Below are 27646 nucleotides of genomic sequence, written 5' to 3'. Positions count from 1 at the left end.
CCGTTTTCTAGAACATTTTACCTTTAGGACCTTGGGCTGCAGGCGACAGGGGCATGCTGGGAGTTGGTTGAGGGCAGAGGTCACCTCGGGCGTCTCCACGGCGGCTAACGAGCTACACAGCGCCTTCACCGATTGGACGAGCCGCTCCACATGCAGCGGTAGTTCCGCCTGCTTGAGACGAGGATGGGACAAAGATAAGACATGTTGTTCAGAAAACCTTAACGTTAAGGTTTTAGTAATTCAAGGCAGGTGTGTGTGTGTGTGTGTGTGTGTGTGTGTGTGTGTGTGTGCGTGCATGTTACCTCAGACAGGAGGAAGGACTCTGCTTCGTTATGGAAGGTGTCTAGAAGTAGAGACAGTGCCTCCCTGTCACACACACAAAAAAAAGTGCTCACATTATAAAGATCATCATTATAAAGGTCATCATGAAGTCACATCCCCCACCATAACCAACACCACCCTTCCAGCATGCCAGGTAATAGTTCCCCCAGCCATCGTAACACTACACAACCACCAACAAGAGTAGAAGTTAATAGCATATCTACAAGCTCGTAGCGCGCCGCTCGTAGCGCGCCACTCGGTGGCGCGCTGTAGGTCTGCCATGTGACATGGCCAACAACAATACAGTCTCTTTGGTTGAGCGCAATGGTCTGATTCACTCATTTACAGTTCTTTGAGTTCTTATTTGATATATAAAAACTTTAAGCAAATCGAATATAACATATTGTTCCATTATGACACTTGGAAATGACAATATAATATACATTTCTCCTACTTTCTTCTACTACTATTAAAGACAAATGAAGTGATTCCAACTTAAAGTGACAACTGATGTGACAAATAGAAATGGCCTTCCTTTGATTATGCTTTTTTTAGTTTAGTCCAATCTGTCTCTCCCGTCTGTTCTGAAGATAAAATGGCTCCGCCCCTCTCACCTGGTGACGGTCTGTTTGATTGGCCGCTCCTGGAGCAGAATGCTGTGGTTCATGGTGGAGGCCACCTCGTCGTCTTCCTCCTGTCAACCACCGGGTTCAGACGTCAAAACACAAAGAACCAGGAAGAACTTTTACACTACACATTTCCTTGCAAGTGAAATGCTACATGATAACTGTTGAAAGTGTGTGTGTGTGTGTGTGTGTGTGTGTGTGTGTGTGTGTGTGTGTGTGTGTGTGTGTGTGTGTGTGTGTGTGTGTGTGTGTGTGTGTGTGTGTGTTCTGACCGTGCGAGCCAGCTCTCTAGTGACGGAGGACCTCTTGGTGAGGAAGAGGCGGATGTCCCACTCAAACTTCAGACACTGTTGGATGTACTCCAGACCTGCCAGAGTCTGAGCACTACAGAGAAGAAATGACATGTGAGATCAATTATGATCACCTCATCTTTAGCTTAAACATATATAAAGTATAAACCATTACTTTTTGTATATTTCATATTGACGCTCCAGCAGTACAGTTTCTGTTTGACTGACGTCACGTGCAGACCAAGGTTATAATAGTTTTTTTCATTATAGTTTAGTTTTAGTTCAGTTAGTTTTAGTTCGTTTTTATGTATTTAAAAGGATTATTATAAATATCCGAAAGGCATATAAATATTGATAAAAACTAAAAGTAAGGGTATTTTGTCTATAATTTCAGTTAGTTTTAGTTCGTTTTGAGGACACACAATACAGTTTCAGTTTAGTTATCGTTTTTTAATTTAGTTTTAGTTTTTATTAGTTTCAGTTAACTAAAATGTTTTGTTAATTATAGTTTTTGTTTTTTAGTTAGTTTTAGTTAACTATTATAACCTTGGTGCAGACTGAAGCTCACAAAGAGAGACAGAGAGAGAGTGAGAGGGAGAAAGAGACAGAAATAGAATGAAACAAGGAAAGATAAACCATAACAGACAGAAAGCAGTGGGACAGAAAGAGACAGACACTATAAGCAATGTGAAAGACTCCTGTCAAGAATAATATTCAGAATTCAGAATACTGTTATATTTATGAATCACTTGTTATATATATATATATATATATATGTTATATTTATACAGTCTTGTAAAATGTATTCATTCATATGATGTAATGTATTTTATGTGTGGACCACAGGAAGAGGAGTAGTTTCTACTAAGGTAGTAGCTAATGGGGATCCAAATAAACAAAACAAATACAGTGTTCAGAATCTGAACACTGTATAGATTATCCTCAGATACATTCACCAACAGTCAACGACGTACAGGTGTTTGTCATTCAAGCCATACTGATCTGGTGCTGTTTGTCTATCGAGCAGCAGAGACAACAATAGTGATGTTCTGTGCAGTAATCAGGCCATCGGCAGAGCTGCGTCACTGCAGCTGAAACGCTATACAGTGAAGTTCAGCTGCTACAACAAAGGCTTTAACAGTGTTAGACAGGTTATTGTTCTAGAGGAGAGAGAGACGGACAGACAGAGAGAGAGAGAGAGAGAGAGAGAGAGAGAGAGAGAGGGAGAGAGAGAGAGGGACTTGTACAGGATGTCAACCATTCACAGCCACAGGTTATCAGGCTTATGTGTGTGTGTGTGTGTGTGTGTGTGTGTGTGTGTGTGTGTGTGTGTGTGTGTGTGTGTCTGCGCAGTAAGGTGCCGGGGGAAACCCACTGTGGCTCGTCTAGGCCACATTACTGTACATGTTTATGTGTAGCAATGGTTAAGAAACAGCCACAAATGTGGCCTGCACGATTATTATTACGAGCGAGTGTGGGCGTGTGTCTGCACCACAAACCACACGAGCACTCGCCAAGCAATTGGGCCCCACCAACCCTCGCCAAGCCACTGGACTGCCCCCACCCCTCCACCCCTCAATACAGCTGATGGAGCTCGGCTTAAGAAGACTCATTTCCATCAGCTTACAGGGTTATAATGATGTGCCCTATGAAACGGCAAACGCCTTCACGCATGCAGAGCGTGCGCGCACACGCACGCACGCATCGCACCGTGATGTGACACATTGTGAGCTTGGAGATCAGCTGTTTTTGTTGCGTGAGAACAGTGTACAACCAAGTATAACGGGCTATTAAATGGCAAGACAAATATATATATATATATATATATACAAATCGTTGGCCCGGGCCGGCCTAGCGGTCCGGTCCGGGCACCTATAGGCTAGTAATCCAGCCTGACAGCGTGTCGCGTGTTCGAGTCCTGATCCAGACGACCTTTGCTGCGTGTCTTCCCGTTTCCCGTCAACCTAATATATGTAAATCTATCAATAAAAGGCAAAAGAACTGAAGAATATCTTTACAAAAAAAGATGTATACCAAATGGTCTATCCGTTTGATTATGGGTTTGTTTGTCTGAGGCTAATGTCGCAAATGGCCGAACTCCTCAATACCAAATGTATTTTGCACGTAGGCCACGTTTAAACTATTTAACTTAAATGTCATAATGGAAGTGAATACGTCACAGACTGACCACATGAAGTCTGAGGTCCAAATGAGAGCCATGACGTTATATCCATCCATCCAAGACTCCATCTTGTTTTTGAGGGGCGCTAGCCCCTCCAATATACAGCTTTTGTCCACACACGTCTCATATTTGCCATTGACAATGAAATGAGAGATTAGGTCAAATGTCCACTAAATATCACGTACATTTGTGGCAACACAAACATTAAATGCCATTGACAATGAAGGGATAATTTCGTCATATCGGCTAACCAAATACATAAATTCAGTTGCTCATGAGATGATGTATTGTATGATGATGTATAATGATTAGGGCCCCCCTCACTTCACACAGGTGACTGATTAACAAACACTGGGCAAAAGAATAATAATTAAGAATAGACTATACAGCAAAAGACATTCAGGTAGTTATTTGATTTTATGAGGTTATGTTATTCTAAAGACTTCAAAGCACGACGACTCAAAAGACAATTTAGCATTTACTTTCTTATCACGGGTGTATTTATTGCATGCGTATACACACTCAGGATTTGACAGTGTAGTTAGCACTTCTAAGTTCTAACACCTCCAGAGTCACTGTACCACCACTATCTCTGATTATTTCATTGTGGTTTATTGTGGTTCCGTGCATGCGTGTGTGCACCACGCCAACATCAATGTTGGCTCTGTCCCCTGGTGGGGGGCGGAGGTGGGGACAGCAGGTCCACTGTCTCTGCCCTATCCCAGAAAGGGTTAGCTGTACTGGGCAGGGAGCAGGCGGTCTGCCTGCCCCTTGGCAAGGCTCCACCGGTGGGCATTCAGCCCAGGGAGGGAGAGGGGGAGGCGGGTAGAGAGAGAGAGAGAGAGAGAGAGAGAGAGAGAGAGAGAGAGAGAGAGAGAGAGAGAGGCTCCAGTGAAATTTGTCCAAATGTAGAGTTGTCACAATAACAGCCTTTTCTTTTGCAATACTGTGATATTAACAAGCCAACGGCAGGGGGGGAGCAAGCAAACCGCCCCAAACGCACAAATACAATGGCAAGCTGCTCTGGTCACAAAACCAAATGTAACATCGGCAGTTTTGGAACATTTCGTGCTTTCAACCGAATGCAAGTGGAAGAGCCAGCCAATTTAGGAGGAGGCAATATGCAAAATCTGGCAAAAAGGTCCTGCAGAAAATACATTGAATTTGAGGTCGCGTCTCGCTGTCTTGTCAAAGCTCAGAAGCCCCAGCACCAAGTCGCAGAGCGATAACTCTTGCCAGTGGCAGCTGACAGTTATGACATGCCTTTGCATGCGGAAAAAAAGGTGTGGGGGTCTCGGCCGCTGTAAAAATACAGCACATAGAACTGCTGGGCCACCCTGAAGCACCGTGGCTACACCGGGCATGTGTGCGTTTGACATAAGCGCACTGCGCGCACAAAGTATGCGTGCGAAATGCCCCGGCTGCACCAGATCTGTGGCGCGCGGCAGATTTGTGCGGGACCTTCCGGGAGGATATATAGATACGCGCGTATTGGGAGCACATACGCACGGAAAAAGAAATAGAATGATCCTATTTTTAGAGCACGCGTATCCGTGCCCTGCGGTATCTGTGCGCCTGGTGAAGCTGGTATCATTGACATATATTGGTCCTATCCAAGCGCACTGTACGCGCGCAGTAAACGCATACGCACTGCGCGCACAAACGTGCCCAAAATCGCCCGGTGTAGCCCGGCCGTATGATGCCAGCGGTCAGTCATTGACGACATACAACAGCAGATTTGCACATAAGGATTCAGAAAGAAAAAATATATATATACTCTCTATGCCAGTGGTTCTCAATGTGGGGTCCCCAGGGGTCCTTGAGGGGATTCCAGGGAGGCCCCATTAAAATGAGAAACCGTTTAAATACGTAAGACTTATTTCATTTTTCGGTTATTCCAAAATATCGAATCTACTAGGTCACAAAATGACACAGCAAGGTTTGAGCAACACTGCTCCAGTACTGTTCGCTTCCCTTTCTACCACAGATAGTGGACAAAGAGAAGGCCTTACTTGTTGAGGTACTCGGCTTGCCCACAGACTTTAAGCAGGTAGTCTTCTACGTCGATGTGGTCCAGATCATCCTGGGCATAGCATAATGTCTGGTAGATCAGCAGGTCCACAGTAGAGGAACCTGACACGCACGCACACACACACACACACACACACACACACACACACACACACACACACACACACACACACACACACACACACACACACACACACACACACACACACACACACACACACACACACACACACACACACACACAGGTCAGCACAGGGGGAGAATCGAAGGTCCGGTTCATGCGAGTTAATGGCCGTAGTCATAACTAGGATGACTAATAATATTAGTCATCCTAGTTATGACAAAAAAACAAAACAAACACATACTATATTATAGTATGTGTTTGTTTTGTTTTTTTGTATTTATGAACATTGCCTGATGTTTCTTCAAATACTTTGTTTGTATTTGTGTTGCCATGGGATGTGGGGGGGGGGGGGAAATATATGTAAATAATTGTTTTGAAATTACTTTGTTGTAAAGAAAAATCAATAAACAGAAAAAAAGGATGACTAATATAGTGTGCCTGTGGCACAAATATAATCCAACGAGTTGGAATCGCTTTCAGAGTGACTTGATGAACGATTAAAAACAATAAAAATAAGCAGAATAAATCAACATTTACAGGGCCTCTTTGATGATCGTCAGGATAAACATCAAATTGATGTTGACTCATGCTAAAGTATGAATAGCATTTGTCTTCAAAAGTGACTATTCTCATAACAGAGTGTTTTGAGTCTAAACTGTACCCTTTAAGTTTGTAGCTTGCATTTTTGGTGAAGAGATTTCGTGTACAGTGGGGGAAAACTAATTATAGACCCCCTAGGGGGACCCCAGTCAACGAAGAATGTAGAATGTAAACCTAATTTATTAATTAAGATTGTTTATCAGAGAGCAGCGCAGGGCTCAGTTCAACCCCTGCAGAGCTCCAAACTCACCAGCAGAAATTGTACTCACATTATTTTTACTTAATTAAAAGTACCAATACTGCAATATAGAAGTATTCCGTTACAAGTAAAAGTCCGGAATACAAAAGAGTAAAAGTACAAAAGTATTGACATCAAAATGTACTTAAAGTATGAAAAGAAAAAGTACTCATTATGCAGAATGTCCCATTTCAAGTTTTCAAATGTAAAACAATATTTTGAATGAAAATAGCTGATCTACAAGTTCTTGTAGATCGGCTATTGTTGACCGAAATGTACAGGTAAGGCTAAAGTGATTAATGTATGTTTTGTAATAATTAGTTTAGACATACTATTGGTCTGACTGTCATTAGACCGACAACCGGCTCAAACCCTAACCTAACCCTCACCGCACGCATGGTAGCAGCACATGTTCCACCGCATGTCCCGACCGCTGTTTCTGCATGTCGGTCCGTTGGTGTGTCTAATCTGCGTGTGCGTCCCAAAGTGTAGTAAAAGTAAGTACTTAAAGGACCACTTCACCACTTTTCAACTTCTCTTCCTATAATTGGTCCTAACTAATGTTCATGATAAAATGCCACCATTTTTCCCTACTCAGTCTGTGTCTCATAGGAGGGCTTTGGGCAGTTCAGAAACCCGTCCACCAGTGACATCATCGATGGTGAATCCAAGCTAATAGAAATGGCAGGCTTTCTTTTCCTGAAAAGTTGCAATGCCAAAGTTGAAGCCATCGTTCTCACGATAATAAAAATCTAAATCTATTTTAAAATAAATAGTGTTTAAAATAAAATCTGCCTAATGATGATGTCACTGGTGGACGGGTGTCTGAACTGCCCAAAGCCCTCCTATGAGACAAAGACTGAGTAGGGGAAAATGGTGGTGTTTTATCATGAACATTATTGAGGACCAATTATATGAAGAGATGTTGAAAAGTGGTGAAGTGGTCCTTTAAGTACTTAAGTAAATGTACTTGGTTACTTTCCTCCACTGCTCACCAGACATGACCCATGGTGCACAGCTAACACATCAAAGAGCATCAATTAGAGCATCAATTGGGCTTCAGTAGGGAATCCACAAGTTTGATTGGTCATTCATTTTTAATTACCGTTGGGGTTATGTTTTTTCCCTGCTTGTGGTGAGTCAGACTGAATTAAATACACCGTCAGGAAATGTTTGATAATATCACAATTTAATCATTTTTGTATAATTACACTGGATAATTAACATCTTTATCAACAAACTGCATACATGACAAACTGCATCTATTCTGAAACAAGCAAAAAACTTAAGTAAAAGAAAAACAAAGCCATATCGTCCTGGTATATTGCAGAGATGGCGACTCGAGTCGGAGACTCACACTCGAGTCGTGTTTTTGCGACTCGAGACTCGCACTCGTCCCTTAGGACCCTCAAAGACTCCAGACTCGACTCGGACTCTTCCCTCAAAGACTTCAGACTTGACTCGGACTCGAGCTCAAAGACTCGTGGACAATCTTTGTTTTATATATTAAATATTTGGACGCATTTAATGAACGCGATGCCGACCCTCTCCCGCAAATGAACCGGCTTCCAACCGGGTTTTGAAACCGTTGAAATGGGAGGTTTTCTGTCCTGCTGCTGGTTGCTGTGTGTGCATGTGGCACGCCCCAGACCCAGCCACCACCACCCACGTAAAAACCTTTAACTCTGAGTCACTCTGACAGTGTACAAATGGACCCTAACGGGTCTATTTGGTTCCATCTGTACACTGAGAGACAGTTAGAGCCGGGGAGACCCTGATGTAAAAGTTTAAGAACTATGCATTTGTTTTTAGTAACGTAACGTGACGTTTACGACATTGCGTTTTACGTTACTGCCACAAAGCAGTTGTTTGTTTTTACCGGCTCCATGTGTTTTACCAGCTGACCAGCAGTAAAGTTATGTCTAGTTCGGTTCTCGTTAGAAAAAACATCTTGCCAACCAAGTGTCACTGGGTTTGGGACAAAGGCGGATGACTAAGAAAATAATCTGGGACCATCGCGCTGCTATACATGGACATAAACTGCGTTGCTTAACTTCCAAGGATGTTCCTCGACCCCCTGGAAATCGTTATAATCGTGGACTTAAACAGCCTCTGTGAGTACAGTACATTGTGCTTTTCCTAATAGCCATATTTGCTAGTGTACTATTTGAGTTACAAGGGTGTTCCGACGGTCCGTGGCCGCCGCCGTGCTGTGCCATATGGGGTCATCTATCAGCCTGGGGCAGTGAGGTATACTTTATAATATGATAGGTGTCGAGTGTTTTCATATAAATATATACAAGAGGGAAAACAGAGACTTCAGACTCGACTCAGACTCTTGGTCAAAGACTCGGGACTCGCCTCGGAGTCTCGGACTCGCTATCAAAAGACTCGGGACTCGACTCGGAGTCTCAGACTCGCTGTCAAAAGACTCGGGACTCGACTCGGACTCGCTGTCAAAAGACTCCCAACTCGACTCGGACTCCAGTTCCGAGACTCGTGGGCATCTCTGGTATATTGGCACAGGGAGTGAGGAAGGAAGACAAGACCGACAGACAGACAGACAAAGCAAACGATAGAAAGACTGCGAGAGTATTGTATTATTTCATGACAGGAATAGAAATCTCTTCTTCTCAGTTTGTGTATAATCTCTCCTTCTCTCTCTCTGTCTCTGCTGAATAGAAATCAGTGGTCCCATTGATAGTCTCCGGCAAGGCGTTGGCAGGGTGCCTGTCAGTGCAACTCCACAGAGGAGAACAGGCCACAGAGTGAGAAAAGTGTGTGTGTGTGCGTGTGTGTGTGTGTGTCCAGACCGCGGGCTTCCCGAGGCTTAGAGGGATCCCCCTTCCTCATTCCCACTGCTCCCACAGACCACAGTGACGAACACGAGGAGGGGGAAACACCATTCCAGAGCGGCCAGTGTGCACGTGGGAGGGGGCCATTTATCTATCCTAAATCCTCTATCCATGAAATCCCACTGACGTGTATCGAAAAAACAAACTTGTTTCAGTGCTTGTTCCAATTTTTCTATTTAGATTATGCGTTCGGGTACATACACGTCACTGTTGGATGGAAACCTTCTAAGGCATGTACAAAACTGCTGTTTTCAGGAAATGGGGAAAATAATCGCTTGTGTTCAAAATGATCCAATGGAGTAATTACTTAGTCAAAAGAGTTCAAACATTTTCTCTTTGACACAATTGGTCAGAGCTACTGTCAGTCAAAGGTCTCAAGCATTGAACGGCACTGTACCAAAGCCCGCCCATATTTCATACCGTGTCCCGATTGGCCACACCAGTTCTCTGGTGTAGGAAATAGGGCGTGCAATTGAGCCTCTCCAGACCGTAATCCGCCGGCAGGCAAATAATCTTTTTTGCCAACGGCTGATTGGGTCTGGCTTATTAGCCATGGGCTACATCAGAGTGGCTTGGGAGTGAGGACCGCTGAGTGCTGAGTGGTGGGGTTTGGTTTGGGGGGGGGATTCAACATGAGCCAATGCGGTGCGGGACAAAAGCCGTCTGGAGCTCCACTCTACTCATAACGCTCTGACGTCAAACTAGGGCACAAGGTTTCTGCCCGACAGCAACGATATAAATGAACAGTGTTAAATGCTTCAAAGCCAGAGAGGGGGGGAGGTAGTCTTACCATCACAGGTGAAGGTGAGGGGCTCCCTGAAGTGGTCACTGATGACGGTGACCTTCACGCCGACCCCCAGGTTCTGCAGCAGCTCCTCGCTGCTGACCAGTGGCGACCACACGAAGCCTGCGTTCTTGCAGCGCTCGTTGCACGGGTAGGCCGAGCGCAAGCTGCACGCACACGCACACACACGCACGCACACACACCAACCGCAGGAAGAGAGTGAGACACCATCAGTGAATTGACACACTATATTTTATGTTTTAAAAGATATACGATGGACAAAGGGAATGTTTATTTAAAAAGATATTAGGAGAAAATAAGCTGTGTAATAAAACGACATTGGAACCATAGGAACACAGATTATTTTCCATTATTTTTCCATCCTAGAAAGTACCAAACAGTTTCCATCTAATAGAGAGTGTGTGTGTGTGTGTGTGTGTGTGTGTGTGTGTGTGTGTGTGTGTGTGTGTGTGTGTGTGTGTGTGTGTGTGTGTGTCACTCACACGTCCAGCATGTGACAGAAGGCAGCCACCTCCTCATCTCTCTCTTCAGACACCTGGAAGAGCTCATAGCCAAAACCATTCATCCTGGAGCCCAGTGACACCTACAAGCGCGCACACACACACACACACACACACACACACACACACACACACACACACACACACACACACACACACACACACACACACGTAACACGCATAGCTTTTTCTTAAGTAATCATTTGAAGATTGTGCAAGAGTTATCTGGCATCCAAGACTAGTTTCCTGCGAACCAGAATTTATAGCAACATGAAGCTGCTCCATCGCTGCACTCAGTCCTCTGAATCTAAAGAGCAAGATGATTAACCACCAACAGCTGTAGGGAAAAACAAACTTCATCAAAGCAAAGAAGCCGTGTCGACATCTCAGTGCAGCCTTCATTTAAGTGCGCACTCACGCTGATCAGCTTGTTTTTGTTGGTCCACTAAAAACCAATACAAACCACGTTTGTCATGTTGTTACATTAGAAGTGGTTCTACCGGTGTGTTATCTGATATTCTCCAATGGAAATGCAATACAAAAGCATGACTCATACGATATGATTGCGCCAAAATAGCTGATCTACAAGATCAAAATGCATCGCGATTCGTGGTGCAATGTGTTGTTCTCTTGTAGAACAGCTATTTTCACTTTCAGTGATCGTGAAAATCAGGCTAATTTTATTTTGTTGAAAGCTTGAGTGAAATGGCCAGTGAAATAAGACTACAACTATTGCTAAATCAAAAAATGCTCTTCTGGCAACTGATAAAAGGTATATTGAATAGTGAATACACTTCAGTGTGTGCAATCGAAATTCTGAAAGTTAATTCTAATTCTCTTTTGCAGTTCCTCAGATAAGACAATGTCATTTAATCAATCTGATCTTCTCTTTTTTGCTTAGCTTTATCCTTTATAAAACGTATTTTTATAATTATATTTTATTTATATTTTAATACATGTATCGTTTATTTCAGTTAACCCATTTAGACCTGAGGCCGATTTTGAAAAGGCCTTCTAAAACCTATGGCGTTTTTTATGAAATGCACCCTAAAAATTCTGAGAAACTTGAATTGACACAGAATTGAATGTGTTAATAACACTACAGACGTACAGAGACTACAAAACTACAAGGAGACGTGCACGCGTTCCCGGCTTCAGAGTAGACTGGAACTCACCTATGCTTTCTATGGCATAGGCAGCTCCTGCTGGACACAGCTGCAGGACATGAGACTAATTAATTAGAGTGACAGAGAGAGGAGTGTGTGTGTACGTGTGTGCGCATCTGCGTCAATTTAACAAAGGTGCAGACGATCAGAAATCAACAGAGAGAGACCGATGCTACTGTGGACCGACGCTACTGTGGACTTTTTTTTTTACTCCCTGGAAATAAAAACGTCTGGGTTTCCGAGATGGGTTTGCAGGCTGCAGCGGCCGGTCTAAATGAGATCTATTCACAAGATTGACAGCCTGTCTTACATGAACACTGTCGAGGCTTGAACAATAAAAAATATTAAATATATTCTCACTGGGTCTGCGGACACCCGCCGCTGGTTCTTGTTGCTCTTCGGAATGGGAATGTAAGTCCGGGGCGGTACTTGAGGGGGGAGGGTCTTACTCCGAGCTACGGGCTTGCCCGACTGGTCCCCGGGGGCGCGCCGGCTCCGCGGCGCCTGCAGGTCCCCGTTGAGCCTGGAGAGGGAGTCGTTGAGGTTGTCATAGTTCAAGGACTCTCCCACGGTCAGCTTGGGCAGGTCCACCTCGGGGGTGAAGAGGTTGACGTCCCTCGGCATGGTGGAGCCGCGTGGCGACAGGAAGGGGTTCTCAGAGCCGGACGAGGGCGCGGTGATGGGCTGCCGCGGGGGGACGGCAGGAGGAGGGTCGTCCGGAAGGAACGGGGGGAGGCCTTTGGGGACGGACCCCGACCCCGGCCCGAGCGAGTGCCCGTAGCCGGAGTCCGGGTATTCGCGGTCCTTGCGGGCTTCCGGACTCTCGAGGATATACAGGGGCTCTTTGCCGTAGCTGCCCAGCTGGGGAGGGGCGGGCCTAATGGGCGGGGTCAACCGGGGCAACTGAGACCCGCCCGGCTGAAGATGGTTCAGGGACGAGTCCGACCCGGAGAGCCCCCTGAGGAGGCTCCCTCCTGGGGGGCTGGGGACGGGACGGCCGGGACAGGGCCGGGGCCGCTCTATGGAGGAAGGCGCCGGAGCCTTGGGAGCCGGAAGGGTCTTGGAGCCGCTTGGTGCCTGGGTGTTCTCCGGGGGCCCCTTGTCCTGCTTGTGACGGGACAGGGCGTCGTACTCCATCTGCAGCGCTTCGGCCAGAACCAGCTCCTTCTGGCTGATGCCCAGGGTCTCCAGGCAGCTCCACCCTCCCGACTCGCCGCTCTCCTTCTGCGTCTGAGCGGCCGACATGGCGCTGGTTGGCCCTGGAGGACGGGAGAGGAGGGGCGGAGGAGGGGCGGAGGAGAGCAGGGACTGGAGGACTGCTAGGGGAACGCCCGTGGACACATTATGGACATGAAATATGGGCTGCGGAGAGAGAGAGAGAGAGAGAGGGGGTGGAAGGAAAGTGATACAAAGAAAGGATGGGGATTGAAAGGGAGGGAGAGAAAAGTGAGCTTTTTAGATTAGAAGGTCAGTGGAACGGCATTTTACATTGACACATTTAACCACTTGAACCCAGGCATGCCTATTCTGGATCCTTACCCATTCTGACCTGAGATCAGATTCTACAAATGTCTTCTACATCCTGACAGTTTTCTGAAAAAGCTGTGTTTCTATATGTCAGTCGTTCTTCGATTTTTCAAAAATAGCAGACCTACAAGCCACTCGGTGGCGCGCTATGAGCTTGTAGATCTGCTATTTTTCAATAGCTAAAGCATAGCATGATGCTAACACCAAAAGGGGTTCCCGGCCCAAAATGGGTTGAACCCAGGCATGCCTATTCTGGGTCCTTTTAAAGTGTAGGGAGACCTCCATGGTTAGTTTAGTGGTTGTAACTGAAGATGTGCAAAGATTCATATTGGTTCAAATAGCATGTCATTCGTTAAATTCAGTGCTGGATCGCAGCATTGAGTCTGAGAGTGTACAAACGTACGCAATAATACTAACAGTGGTAACAAATGGATACATTAACATTGAAGAGTTCATGTGCAATTGAGCATGCTTTTAATTATGTCAACGGCAAACCTGTTAATGTAGGTAATGTAGGTCAAACGCAACCTTTCTGTGTCATAATGTCACAAGATGAATATGCTTTTTATAGGTTTTAGGTGTGTTTTCATACAGGTTTAACAGACTGGTGTACCTCAGCAGAACGCTAGCCAAGATTACTTATCCCCCCTGTAGAGTTGCTAAACGCACGCATGCACCAGTGGAGTGCACGGACGCGCCACTCGCTCTTTAAGATTTTTCTTTTCCACTATAATGGGCAGGAAGAAAACGCATGTCTGCAGCGCACATATAGTCTCGTAGAAATACAGCACATTGTAGCCGGGTGACCAGGTTTGGACCAGGATTGACGAGTGGAGAATAGTCGAGCACAAAGCCGCAGACCTCCGCACGGTGCAATTAATTGCGAGTGCGGACTAATAGAACCAATCTGACCCGTAATGGTCCATTTGGCTCCTAACTATCAATCATTTAGGATCCTCCTGAACTCCCTCAAGGACCACTGGGGGACTCGAACCTCAGATTGAGAACGATGGACGAACCACCAAGGGGGTAAAGAGTGAAACCTCTTCCCGCTACCAATCACTCACAGCCCTTCAGGCCTGACCCGACCTCTAACGACCTGCTGCCATGGTGATGTGGCCAGCCACTCCCACTTGTGGCCAGAGACCGTGACCTCCAGCCCACAACAGACTGCTTTCGGAAGTTCCCAACTTCCCATACAGCTGTTCTTACAGCGGTGTGTTGTGTGTGCGTGTGTGTGTGTGTGTGTGTGTGTGTGTGTGTGTGTGTGTGTGTGTGTGTGTGTGTAGGCGTCCACTGCAGTAGATTAATGAAAGACAGCAACAGATGAAACGGAGACAGGGAAAGGGACAGAGATAAAGAGGTATTTTGAGGTATTTGTACATTACTTGGGTATTTCCAATACTTCTACTCCACTACATCTCGGATCCAAATAATGTACTTCTACTACATGAAGAGTTTAGTTGCTAGTTATTTTGTACATTTTGATTATAATTACAAAACATACAGTAACCACTTCAAGCCTATACATACATTTCAACCATTTGAAAAGTAATGGTCTCACAAGCTCATTGTGATCTAGTAGACCTGCTATTTTCAAAAGATTATTATAATTATTATACATTTGAAAACTTGGGGGGGAATGGGGTCATTTTGCATAATGAGTACTTTTACTTTTGGTCCTTCAAGTACATTTTAATGCCAATCATTTTGTACTTTTACTCAAGTACATTTTTTATTCCAGACTTCTATTTCTACATTGCAGTATTGATACTTTTACTTAAGTAAATCAAAATTATTTTTTCCACCGTTGCACATGGATTGATAGACAAGGCTCAGTCTCTCTCTAACTGACCAGACCAACAGACAGTCTCTCTCTAACTGACCAGACCAACAGACAGTCTCTCTCTGACTGACCAGACCAACAGACAGTCTCTCTCTGACTGACCAGACCAACAGACAGTCTCTCTCTGACTGACCAGACCAACAGACAGTCTCTCTCTGACTGACCAGACCAACAGACAGTCTCTCTCTAACTGACCAGACCAACAGACAGTCTCTCTCTGACTGACCAGACCAACAGACAGTCTCTCTCTAACTGACCAGACCAACAGACAGTCTCTCTCTGACTGACCAGACCAACAGACAGTCTCTCTCTGACTGACCAGACCAACAGACAGTCTCTCTCTAACTGACCAGACCAACAGACAGTCTCTCTCTGACTGACCAGACCAACAGACAGTCTCTCTCTGACTGACCAGACCAACAGACAGTCTCTCTCTGACTGACCAGACCAACAGACAGTCTCTCTCTAACTGACCAGACCAACAGACAGTCTCTCTCTGACTGACCAGACCAACAGACAGTCTCTCTCTGACTGACCAGACCAACAGACTGAGACCCAGGAGACAAAAGGTGGATGCAATAGGGATGAAACCCACAGAGTGAAGGAAGGGGGGGGGGGGTTTCACTGTGTCCTTCTAAGCCCCCGGAGCGCACACCGCCAACCCTCGACCCCCACCTCCTATCCGTAAAACTGACGACACGTGAACAAGTATCTCCATTTAACCGCGGGGCCTTTGTGAGCGGCGTACCGTGCGTGTGAGAAGTTACTACTGAGGAGTATGAGTATGAGGCCTTTCCCAGACTGACCGAACCTGTGGGGGAAATACTGCTGACTCAGCCTATAAGCCAAACGGCAACCTTACCCCCAAATTGATATGTATTTATTTGGCCATGGACCCGCCATTTGAAAAAGTCTCATGCCAGCCTTTTTATGCTTAAGAGGATTTTTCTTTTAGTAGTAGATCTACAAGCTTGCAGCCTTGCGATAGGGCTTAGGTGTTTAAACTGTTTTAAACTGTCTTTAGTAGTAGATCTACAAGCTTGCAGCCTTGCGATAGGGCTTAGGTGTTTAAACTGTTCCTCAATTTGCTGGGGAACCCATTGGAAGACCTTCAAGGACACGTGGGGGTCCCTGGATCAGTTCTTTTTGGTGAAGGGATCTGGATCAAGGACACGTGGGGGTCCCTGGATCAGTTCTTTTTGGTGAAGGGATCTGGATCAAGGACACGTGGGGGTCCCTGGATCAGTTCTTTTTGGTGAAGGGATCTGGATCAAGGACACGTGGGGGTCCCTGGATCAGTTCTTTTTGGTGAAGGGATCTGGATCAAGGACACGTGGGGGTCCCTGGATCAGTTCTTTTTGGTGAAGGGATCTGGTGAGATTTGGTAGGACGACAAATGGAGTGGGCCGAGTACAGACTACAGACCCCACAGCCCCCGAAATATGGTTTGAGTGGTCAAAGAGCATTACATCTGTATTGTGGATTACAGGATTATTGTGCATGCACGTGTGTGTGTGTGTGTGTGTGTGTGTGTGTGTGTGCGCGTGCGTGCGTGCGTGCGTGCGTGCGGGTGTCTGGGGCTGGCCCAGGGCCAGACATGCTGGTAAACAGTGAAGTCAGCTCCAGACGTCAACAGATGGGCAAGTCAGACACATGCATGTCTCTGCTGGGACTATTCTCCATATTCAGACCGCAGCCATCTTTCCAGGAGGCTGATACCTAGATGACACTTCCCATAGACAGCCCATTCATCCAAACTGAAAGGTCCTCTCTAATTATATTAAACAACGTCAAAATCACCAACATTGCAGCTGTAGGGAAAGCTTGAATTATCCTCTTTCAATCTGTAGTGTTTGTTTCATAAAAATACACTCTGTAGACATGTTATGAGCTACTTCCTGTCAAGACATTCCTTGCAGATGATTTTTTTCTAAGTGCTGGAGTTTGGAAGTGCTCGTTGACTATCACTCAACGGCCCATGCGTACCACCTGTTTAGAATGTGCACATGATGCAGAAGGCAGCAGGACGTTGCTTTACTGATAACGAGTGCTTCCATACTCTGATACTTCGAAAATAATCATCTGCAAGGAATTGCTTGACAGGAAGTAGCTCATAAAATGTCTAAGGTGGATTTTTATTAAACAAAAACTTTACAGATTGAAAGAGGATAATTCAAGCTTTCCCTACAGCTGCAATGTTGGTGATTTTGACGTTGTTTAATATAATTAGAGAGGACCTTTCTGTTTGGATGAATGGGCTCTCTATGGGAAGTGTCACCTAGGTATCGCCTTGCTGGCAAGATGGCTGCGGTCTGAAGATGTAGAATAGCTGTCAACCTCCATCATTAGTTCAATGAGCCTATAGCACTTTGAACACATTGTAAGGGATTTGATTGGTAGACAATGTCATGTTGTTACAGAGACTTAGAAAAACAGGAAGGGATATGCACAATCTATCTGTGTGTTCTGTACGTCAAAATATATTTTAAAAATGTTTTATCGCCATTGTTTGTATTTGTATTAACTTTCAATTGTGTCACATACACTGTGGGCTGGCACAAAAATAAAAAACCCAATCATTTCTTGGATAGATCCCCCAAGGGTCTATGCCTGGTCCCATCGTTTATTACATAGAAATAGCCTATCTACAAGCTCACAACGTGCCACAATAGATCTGCTATTCTCTGAAATAGTTTCACTGGAATCTTTTGATGAGCGAGCCCAAAGGGAGCGACCCAGAGTGAAGCTGATGAGAACGGTGGGGTGGAGGTGGCTCAAACCAGTGGTTCCAAAATGTTTTAGCTCAAGACCCAAAAGAGAAATTGGATGTTTGCCTATGGGGCCCAAACTAGTTAAAATAACAGATCTACAAGCGTGTGGATCTGCTATTTTGCACTACTTCTTTCACTTCTTGAAATGTTTTTTTTCAGTACTACTTAAAAATAAATATTTACTTATTCTTAAGTTTGTTTTAAACAAGGAAACGGAAACAGGGGTATGTTCACTCGAGGCCCATTCAAATTGGTCCGTGACCCAAACATGGATCCTGACCCACTGTTTGGGAAACAGAGATCTAAAAGGACTTAGGCTCATGCTATTGGATCCCTTATGGGGGCGGGGCCGGGCGTAATGGAGAAAAGGATGGCTGGAGGGAAGGTGGTGGGGGGGGGCTGCCAGACCCCTGCAATCTATCCCCTATCCCCAACAGGGAAATAAGCTCTTTAAATTAGGGGCAGGAGTGGGGGGTTCCCACTCTGAAAGAACAAAGGGGCCAGTGCTGGGGGCTGTGTGCGCGCACACATGTGTGTGTGTGTGTGTGTGTGTGCGAGGTCATACTCAGACAGATTCACACGGCTCGGGCACCTCAAAGACAAAGGGGCTGCTGTCATCGGCATACAAACAACACACACACACACACACTCCTGGCCCACGCTCCAGCACATCCCAGTGACACTAGTGACTGACACACACACACACACACACACACACACACACACACACACACACACACACACACACACACACACACACACACACACACACACACACACACACACACACACACACACACACACACACAGTAAAGAAATGCTGACAAGACATAATGTGACATGCTGTGAAACACACACACACACACACACACACACACACACAGGAAGTACAGTTTACACTTTTCCACGCACACACTCTCTCCTGCCCCACGGTCCAACACATCGATCCGAGTGACACCAGCACACGCGTCACCGTGCGCACACACAAAACCCCCACATAGACACCCCCACTCACTCCAGCCAGTCCCACTGGGGCCAGCTGATGCCAGGATTTCTGGGCAAATGATGAACCCCCCCACACCATCTCTTCATCTCTATACCCCCCCCCCCCCCCCCCTCTGTTGGGGAGGCTCTAAGTACAAAATTTTAACTGCCTGCAATGTGGCCACGGTGGTATTGTAAAACTAAAGTTCATAAGACAATGAAAAAAAAAGCTTGACAAACACCCTCAGCTTGGCTAAATCTGCATATCATCTCGTGTTTACCTTCAGCCATTCTCCATCCATACCCTAACGTGAACTTTGACCCTTGCCATAGCCTGATATCTTGTTTCAATCAGGACATGCTGTCCATTAAAGGCAGAATGTGTATAGGGCCACACATTCGGTACACACAGACGGACGCAACGCACACACACACAGTCAGAAACGGCACAAACAAATGTCATTTTTAACCGATGTCAAAATTCTCAAAGAAATGCGTTTGAATAATTTAGCCAAAGCTTTAGTCTCCAAACTAAGCCCACTAGAAGAATAAAACATGAGTCGTGGCTGTGTCTTTTTCGTGAATTAAATAGTATATTTCATCATCTACTTTGTTCCAGGCCCAGCTCTACTTTCTACTTCAAGGATGTAAAATCTACATTGTGTCTTTTTAAGCTGGAGATCAGACACTGTAATAGAAATCACCACTAATTGAAACCAGCACAATCCCATACCCATGCAAGGCTGTTTCAGAACGATGGCTCTTGTGTGTGTGTGTGTGTGTGTGTGTGTGTGTGTGTGTGTGTGTGTGTGTGTGTGTGTGTGTGTGTGTGTGTGTGTGCAAAGTGTGTGTGGGAAGCTATGGGAAGTCCTGATAGGCTGGACAATGTAGCTCTCTGCTTCCTGTACAATATTACACGAGAGGTTAACGTGATTATTGCCACGACAGTGATGCGGTCAGGAACGAGACGAAGTCGAGTTCCGCAAGCATCACTGAAGTACTGGTGTGAATAGGATTAATTAGGCCTATTAATTGGCCTAATACAGCCTTCAGACCTGGTTGATCAGTCATTCCAATCAGCCAAAGACAGAGATGTAGTGCAAGTTGTGAGTAGACAGTCAAACATGCAAAACAACACTTTGTCAGAAAAAGAAAATCACACCCGTGTGAAGTGAGTGGTGCAACTCCGTGTGGGGTCCCCGGAAGTTCCCGACCCACAGGACCACAGCCAGGGTGCCGGCCCGGTTCCAGCGAGCCACCCCACGTCCGGAACGGTTGAGAAATTAGTTACCATGTGGGGGTCCCCGGGGGGTCCCCGGAACATCCAGACCCCCAGAAACGCACCCAGGGTGCCGGGCCGATTCCGGTGAGCCGCCCCATGTCCGAAACGGTTGAGAAATGACAGAGTTACCAACTTGTGGGGGTCCCTCTACCGTACACTGTACTGTACTGTCACTGTACTGGCACACCCGAAATCATCATATATACAGTCAATATGTGCGTGTGTGTTTGTGTGTGTGTGTGTGTGTTAGGTTGCTTGTTAGGTGGTGAAAAACAACCATGCTATTTTCGTGCTCAGACCCACCCAGGCACCCAGCCAGCCAGCCACACACATAGCTCCGTAAGGGAGTGGTTGCGCCACTCAAATAATATACAATACGGACTTGTTGAACATAATGGACATGAGCAGTTGCAAAAACATACATTTTAAATAAAGATGAAAAGGTTAAAGGGACTATACGCTGGCAGTTCTGGCACAGAGACTAGAGCAGGCCTATTCTATTACTAGCTAAATATGAACATTCCCATCCCTGAGCCTCCTTAGCCTCGGATTCCTATACCATACATAGTTGTATGCCGTACAGGCAGAATTCCTAGCTACAGTCCTGCTCGCTACTATAGGGTTTCCCAACAGCTAAGCTCATTCAAGCAGTGAGGGAAAAGAAATTAGTCAGCATTTTCTCCTCTACAACCAAAGTCTTTAACCCATTCAGGCCTGACGTCGAAATTAAAAAAAAAAAGTCTTCTAAATCATGAAAGTTTTCTGATTTTAACGATTTTTCAATAATAACAGACCTACAAGTTGCTTGTAGATCTGCTATTTTTCAATAGCTAAATTATAACATAATGTATGTAACACCAAAAGGGGTTCCCGCTCAAAGCTTATAGTCACAATTTACTTTGGCACTAGTGAGATTTGAATTTAATACATCAAATGTAGTCTATAATGAAGACTTAAAAGTAAAATGTTCAGATTTAGTGAGACCTGAATCCTGTTTTATAACAGCTCCCTGGTCTGCATGGGTGTGACTGTGATTGCATTGCATGAAATGTCATTTTATTGGTGCTGAAGAGGATCAGGGCAAAGTTATACTTGTCCTTCATAATGAGGTTAACTATGGAGCTGTTGTTGGCCCAGAGTATAGCATACAGCAGCTGAGACTATGTGAGGTCACTCACATTGCCGTTTCTCTCGCTCCTACCAGGAAATCAACTGCATTCAATCACCTGTTGACTTTGTCATTCCAGATGTTTACTCAAGGTCGGACATAGAAAAGATTTTACCTCCCAAGAGAATAATAGAAAGCCAGCAGTACCAGGGGTCCCCCGAAGACCATGGGTTGAAGTATCCTCATTTACAGGGTGTTCTGGTGGCTAGGTAGTAGGTGCACAACACATACATAATTAGGTAGTGTATGTGTCCCAAAGATACACAGACCATCTACTACACAGTCACACCATGAGTGTTAATTTAACTTTGATAGTGTAACTCATTCTGTGTTCAAACCCTGCTATAGGAGCTCATGACATGTCATCAAACGCCATTTTACTCGACAGTACTTAAAAGACCAGTCAGTCACTGTAGTATAGTTAGTAGAGCACTGGTTCCCAAACCTTTCAGGTCGAGACCCAAAAGAGAGATTAGACGTTCGTCTGGGACTCTAGAGAAAATAGCAGATGTACAAACTCACAACACGTCGCTTGTGAGCTTGTAGATCAGCTATTTTCACTACTTCTTAAACATCAATTTCGGTTTTCTAATTTATGGAATTTCTTAGATTTTTCTTGGATTTATTCATGAAATTACTGTGAAGACAACATTTGTATTTAATTATTATTATTTATAGTTGTTTTTTTGTTTGCTTTTTTGGGGTAATGTTAAAAAAAAATGAAGGGACCCATATAATACAATTCCGTGACCCACAGATGGGTGCTGTAGTAGAGAGCTGTTCCTTTCCTACAACAACAAAACGGTGATAAGAGTTGAGGAGGATTGACCCCGCCTCCCTGTGGTTTACCCAACTTCTAGACCAATCAGTGAACGGGGTGATAGCTCCAGAGTGAAAAGACTTGTCTGATAGTAAAAACAGAGAGATGGGTCTGAGTCCGCGGTGATAGCTGATGCTGATCATCACCGCAACTGACGTAATGGTGTAGTTTTCCAACCCTTTAAAAACTACACCGCGGTGATAAGCTATCACCAAAAACTGGAGTATGTATGAGCCTTTACTCCCCCCTCCTCTCCCTATCTCCCAAACACACACTGTTTGCATTACACTACACACATGTCAGGAGTACTCATTCCTAGCCCTATCCTTACCCCTTCCTGCTGTAGTACTGTACATAGCTAACCTTAAGCCCAGCCTCAAGTGTAACCACTAACCTCATTCTAATTCAACCCCCCACCTTAAAATAGCAACATGTTGTCATCATATGTTTCTCCTTGTGAGAAACCTATATCCTCGTAATGTATGTTCACACTGTTTGACTGGACCAATGGCACAGGGCTCCACAGGCACACGCAGGGAGAAAATGAAAGTGAAATATTAATAATAATAAATAGAATGGGCAGCAAATACTACAGTAGTTGTGTTGTGTCTTCCACTACATAGATACCTAGATGCCCTATGACTATGTTATCACACTGATCATTGCACATCTGCTTTAATATGTCCAGTTTGGAGATTTATTTGCTTTGCATTTGAGATTCTGTTTCTGTACGTACTTCTCTTCTGATGCTAAATATCACACCTTCTATATAGTACTGTAGGTTGCTTTGCTGGCTTCTATGATCAAACAGTATCTGCCAGCGATCAATTATTATTGATCTTAAGACATCTCGTCAATAAAAAGTTGTGGGTCTTGAGCCCTTTCACACTGACTAGAGAATGAATTAACACAGACTATCGTCTATCCGCCTCTAATGTTTTCAGCTGCCGACCTGCAGTCAGATTTAGAATCAGGCAAACTCTCGCTAGTCTGAAACAAGTTTCAAGTTGCTCTCTGTGAGTGTAAATCACCTCTGGTTTATCAACAGGTCACTTGTAAGCTATCATTTGTGGGACACTGATGTTTAGGACTCGTGGATTTTTGTTAAACATTTTCTGGGGTCGCAGTGAGTTGTGGTGATTCACTGGATCTTTATCAAAACATTCCTTGCATTCATGTACACATGCGACATGCCTATTTGAAACTTAGCCTAATACCTTTCACATTTAAATTAAAGTTTGTAATTTATATATTTATTTGTACAACTGAATCATGATTATTTTGTGATACATTATTTATGACACCATTAAAAATACTATGACACAGGTCAAATAGAAGAGATTCATACTGTACTACCCTCAATTTCAATGTATTGCCTAACAAACACTTTAGTTTTTGTACAAGTATTGGGTGTTCTGTAGTCACGTGTACGAACTGGAAAAACTGAATCCATTCTCTTTGGATCAAATAGTAAACTCAGCAAGGCAGACAGCTTCTCAGTTAAAGTGGGTGACAATATTATCACACGAAAAGATGAAATGACCTACTGTACCAAGGTTTCATCCTGGAGGCAAATCTTTCCGGTGATAAAATGGCCACCAACGTAATAAAAAAAAGCCAACCAAAGAACAAGATTTGTGTACAGGATCTATTCACTGGTCAACAAAAACACCTTGAAGACCCTAACAGGAGCCCTTGTACAAGGTTTCTTCGACTAGGCATGCACCTCTTGGTAGCACAGCACCCCAAAGGCCTTAGAAACAAGGCTCCAGACTTCCCAAAACAAACTGGTCAGGCTACTACTCCCGGGGAGTGAACTGAATCGTTCACTCCCCGAACCCACCTCACCCCTGCCCATTTTGATAGGCTGAAATGGCTTACGGTTGACGACAGAGTACAGCATCTTGCAAAGGGTCTGGTCTACACTCTACAAGACTTGCTACACCACCAAGATACTCATATACTGTACCTGTCTAAATACTTCCTTAATGTCAACGAAGTGCACACTCACAACACCAGAGGGAGTTCAACAAACCCTGTGCAACCCAGATTCGGCTCAAACAAGGGATTAAATTAATTTCGCTCCTATGCCACTAAAATGTGAAACGCCCTACCAACAGCAGAGCACCTACGGGTGGCTGCAATTCGAAACTTGCCCCCGTAAAATACAGCCTGAGTCTGAGTCTTTCCCTCATACTGCACAGTGTATATTTGTACGTCTTTAAAGGTTATGATGAACTGAAAATGGTGGACCCTGTTGTAAACTAGTCTTAAATTACCTATAACATAAAATTCAACTTTTTCAATTTCTTTTGTGTTTTTGGGGCTCCCATGTGTGTTTTCTATCCCCACAAATAACCAATTTTGAACAATCAGGCCTTCATGTCATATGGGTGTTTTAATGGAAATTGCTCTCAGAAACAGCTCGACTGATTTTGGCCTCATCGTGATGTCATCAATGTCACCCTACTTTGTATAATTCCTCCTTTTCTTCAGTCTTCAGTTGCAAATTTGCATTTCCACTTTGTTTACAATGTCCACCATTGTTGATTTTCCAAGCTGGCATGGAATGGAAACAAGCCTGGTGTTATCTAGCATCAGTATTATAATGACTCAAATATTAAATAATCTGCATATCAGCACCCTCTCCGCCTCAGGACAGTGTGGTACTGCAGCTAAAACTGCGTTCAAAGTCCAGAAAGAAATGACAAGGCCTGGTTATATCAGAGTGGTGATTGAGGCTCAAACCATTAGAAATAACTTTGAGGGACATAGACAATATGATTATTAAATATTAAAAGCAGTTTTAAAATGCATGTTATTTGCGCTTTAATGCTTTATCATGGTTTTGTCCACAAAATAGCACTTCCCAAACACTGTATTTGTGTTGTCAATGGAAATTCAGTTCCGTTCTGATTAGGCTCAATGTCAGAGAGGTCAGTGAGGATACACCTTAATGCCATCCACAATGTAAAACAAAACATGATATTCTCTCGTATGACTAAGTATAAAGGGCTTAAAGGACCACTTTACCAATTTTCTTCATATAATTGGTCCTCATTGGTCCTATCTACTACGACAGTTAGGAAACCTTCCTACCAATGACGTCATCAGTAGGAAGGTTTGGTCATTTCAAATAAGATCTCAAACTTTGTATTTTTAATTAGAACAATGGCCTCTACTGCTACCTTTCCAGGAAGAGAAAGGCTGTAGTTTCTAATTCTATTATCTTGTCATGAGCATTTATAGGACCAATTATACGAAGATAAGGTTGAAAATGGATGAAGTGCCCCTTTATGTGATTTAAGGAAGTCCCTCCTCCTCTCATACCTTTATATGACCTCTGATTCCTTGGCTCTGGTGCTATCGAAATCGAAAGACAATACATTGAAAATGAAAACTAAAAGTGACAAAGACAATGGCTTAGCAGGAAAAAGCTGAATAGGCCAAACTCATGTAGGTTTTAAGTCTTCATTGTTTGTGGTCAGTATGAAAAATGTCTCTATAGTATAAACAAACAAGTCACAGTCAGCTCAGATAGCCTACACAGTTATGAAAGACCACTGGGTGCCTTTAAATACATTTGAAATAATGTCGTGGTAAATATTAACAGAATTATTGAAGTGATTTTATATAGTGTGAAGAACTGTGAATGCTTTCGAGCATCTTTGACAGCTGCTACTATCTGATCCCCATGCAGGCTCCCCTGAAAGGTTGCTTTGGCTTGGTGCAATGGTCTACTCTACACACCAAGTTGTCATTATTCTAACATCTGATATAGTCTATAGCCGATTTCAAAATGTGTTTTAATCCAATTCCAACATTCTTGTCAGCTTCAAATGCAGTCAGTATTGTTAACATGGGACTGCACTGCACACAACGCTTGTTTGCATGCAGGCTCGCCCTCGCCTCAGCAACTGAATAGCGTCATTTGTGACCATGCAATAGCGCAGTTACTGTGGGGCTACGACAAGTGGACGACTAGACTGCAACTTGTCAAAAACCAAATACAGCTGCTGCTACAGTAATAGCAGCACCAGCGTAGCCCCAAATATAAATATAATATTGAAAAAACATCTTACCTGTTCTTAAGTCTATGGCCGCCGGGAGCAGGCGGTTGCCATTTTAAAGACGTTTATTCTTCCAGCCATAAAGAATTTATTGATCCCAGTTTTAGTGTGTTTGATGTGGCTGATCTATAATTCCCGAGCAATTAGTAGTTTCCGGCTTCTGATATAAGCGTTATTTGGCACACACACACATATCACGTCGACATGGGTCCCCTAGTCCCCCGTGTTGTGTACATTGAACAATGCGACCCTCCTATCCACTCCTCGCGGTCCTCCCGGGTGTTTTGATGCCGTCTCGCTGAGGTTTTCCCTTTTTGCAGCTCGGCTCGTCGGCTGTGCATCGCCCTCTCTCCGCGGCGTCTGCACGGTCAGCTGCTGTTACACGCACATTGGCGAGCTACCGAATGTTGTTGCTCCAGATGTCACTGTTCCGAAAATGCATACTTAATGCACACACTAGTACACATTACACAATAATAACGCGCGGAGCAGCCCAGCCAGGAAACGAACCAAAAGTGACCCCGTCCGCCAGGCCAACATTTCGATGGGTCACCAATTTTGCTGTAACAGACTCCGCCGGCGAGCTCGGTCGGGAACAGATGAACAATGGAGAGGAGGAGAGTGCCATCTTGCGGATATACGTTGTAAACGAACTTGGTTTCCTCCCGACCGAGGCACCCAGCTGCAGCCTCGCAGACGAGATGTGCTCCGTGAGCGGGCCGTGCTCCGTGAGGGGACCGTGCTCCGTGAGCGGGCCGTGCTCCGTGAGGGGACCGTGCTCCGTGAGGGCGGTGATCCGTGAGGGACCGGAAGTGCGTTTTCCCCCCCGCTTGCACGTGCACAAGCGCACATGCACGCATGCACGCGCAACATCATGCGCGTGCACGACACGCACTTGCTGGTGCGCGCTTAAATGCCGGCCTTGCCGGGTGTATAGTACCAGCTGTGCTTAATCATAATTACGTGCTCGGTTTGGAAAAGCTTGATGTAGTTTGTTGTAGGTAATAGTTTCATTGAAAGCTTATTAGTTGGTAAGTGTGCATATTTGAAGAAATGCAAATCTAACAATAATAAAATGATATGCAATAATAGGCTAGGAGCTAGGCCTATATGGTCGAATATGAGTATATGACATATGATATCAAGGCATTTAAGTAATGTAATAAGTTGCTATAACCCCGTAGGCTACCCCTGTCCCACACAAGTGATACTTGTCCAGACCATAGACCACAGACACAGACAGGACCATATGCATATGGTATGGATGTTTGTCTGCAGCCCTAAAGTCACAACTGCTGCAACAACTGAACATTTGTTCAAAGATTGTTGGACAACAACTTCAGAAACTTTATACATCCACATATGATAACAGCATCCTAAGGTTAGCAAGGAATATCACCTCTAATACTAAGCATGTGTTGTATGGAGAATATAGGTTGC

At 44.6% G+C, this 27646-nt stretch overlaps 1 protein-coding gene across 2 annotated transcripts in view; it reads right to left on the bottom strand.

Annotated features, from left to right (window-relative positions):
* pik3c2b (phosphatidylinositol-4-phosphate 3-kinase, catalytic subunit type 2 beta) overlaps positions 1-26678 on the bottom strand; it is a 78842-nt gene extending 52164 nt beyond the window's left edge. Inside the window, exons 1-9 of one of the 2 annotated variants that reach the window (XM_083770610.1) lie at positions 26219-26678; positions 12099-13100; positions 10555-10655; positions 10058-10218; positions 5432-5552; positions 1220-1331; positions 936-1015; positions 303-366; positions 22-171 (exon numbers count right to left, since the gene is read on the bottom strand). In XM_083770610.1, coding sequence (XP_083626736.1) covers positions 22-171; positions 303-366; positions 936-1015; positions 1220-1331; positions 5432-5552; positions 10058-10218; positions 10555-10655; positions 12099-12983 — 1674 coding nt within the window. In that variant the 5' untranslated portion in view covers positions 12984-13100; positions 26219-26678. The remainder of the gene's footprint in view (positions 1-21; positions 172-302; positions 367-935; positions 1016-1219; positions 1332-5431; positions 5553-10057; positions 10219-10554; positions 10656-12098; positions 13101-26218) is intronic. The other variant, XM_083770611.1, reaches the window with a different exon arrangement.
* Between the last annotated feature and the right edge of the window lie 968 nt (positions 26679-27646).

The sequence above is a fragment of the Protomyctophum parallelum genome, assembly GCF_964188405.1.
Source record: "Protomyctophum parallelum genome assembly, chromosome: 8".
NCBI classification, from domain to species: domain Eukaryota; kingdom Metazoa; phylum Chordata; class Actinopteri; order Myctophiformes; family Myctophidae; genus Protomyctophum; species Protomyctophum parallelum.
The sequence above is the reverse complement of the archived record's forward strand: the minus strand, read 5'-3'. Positions and strand labels throughout refer to the sequence as shown.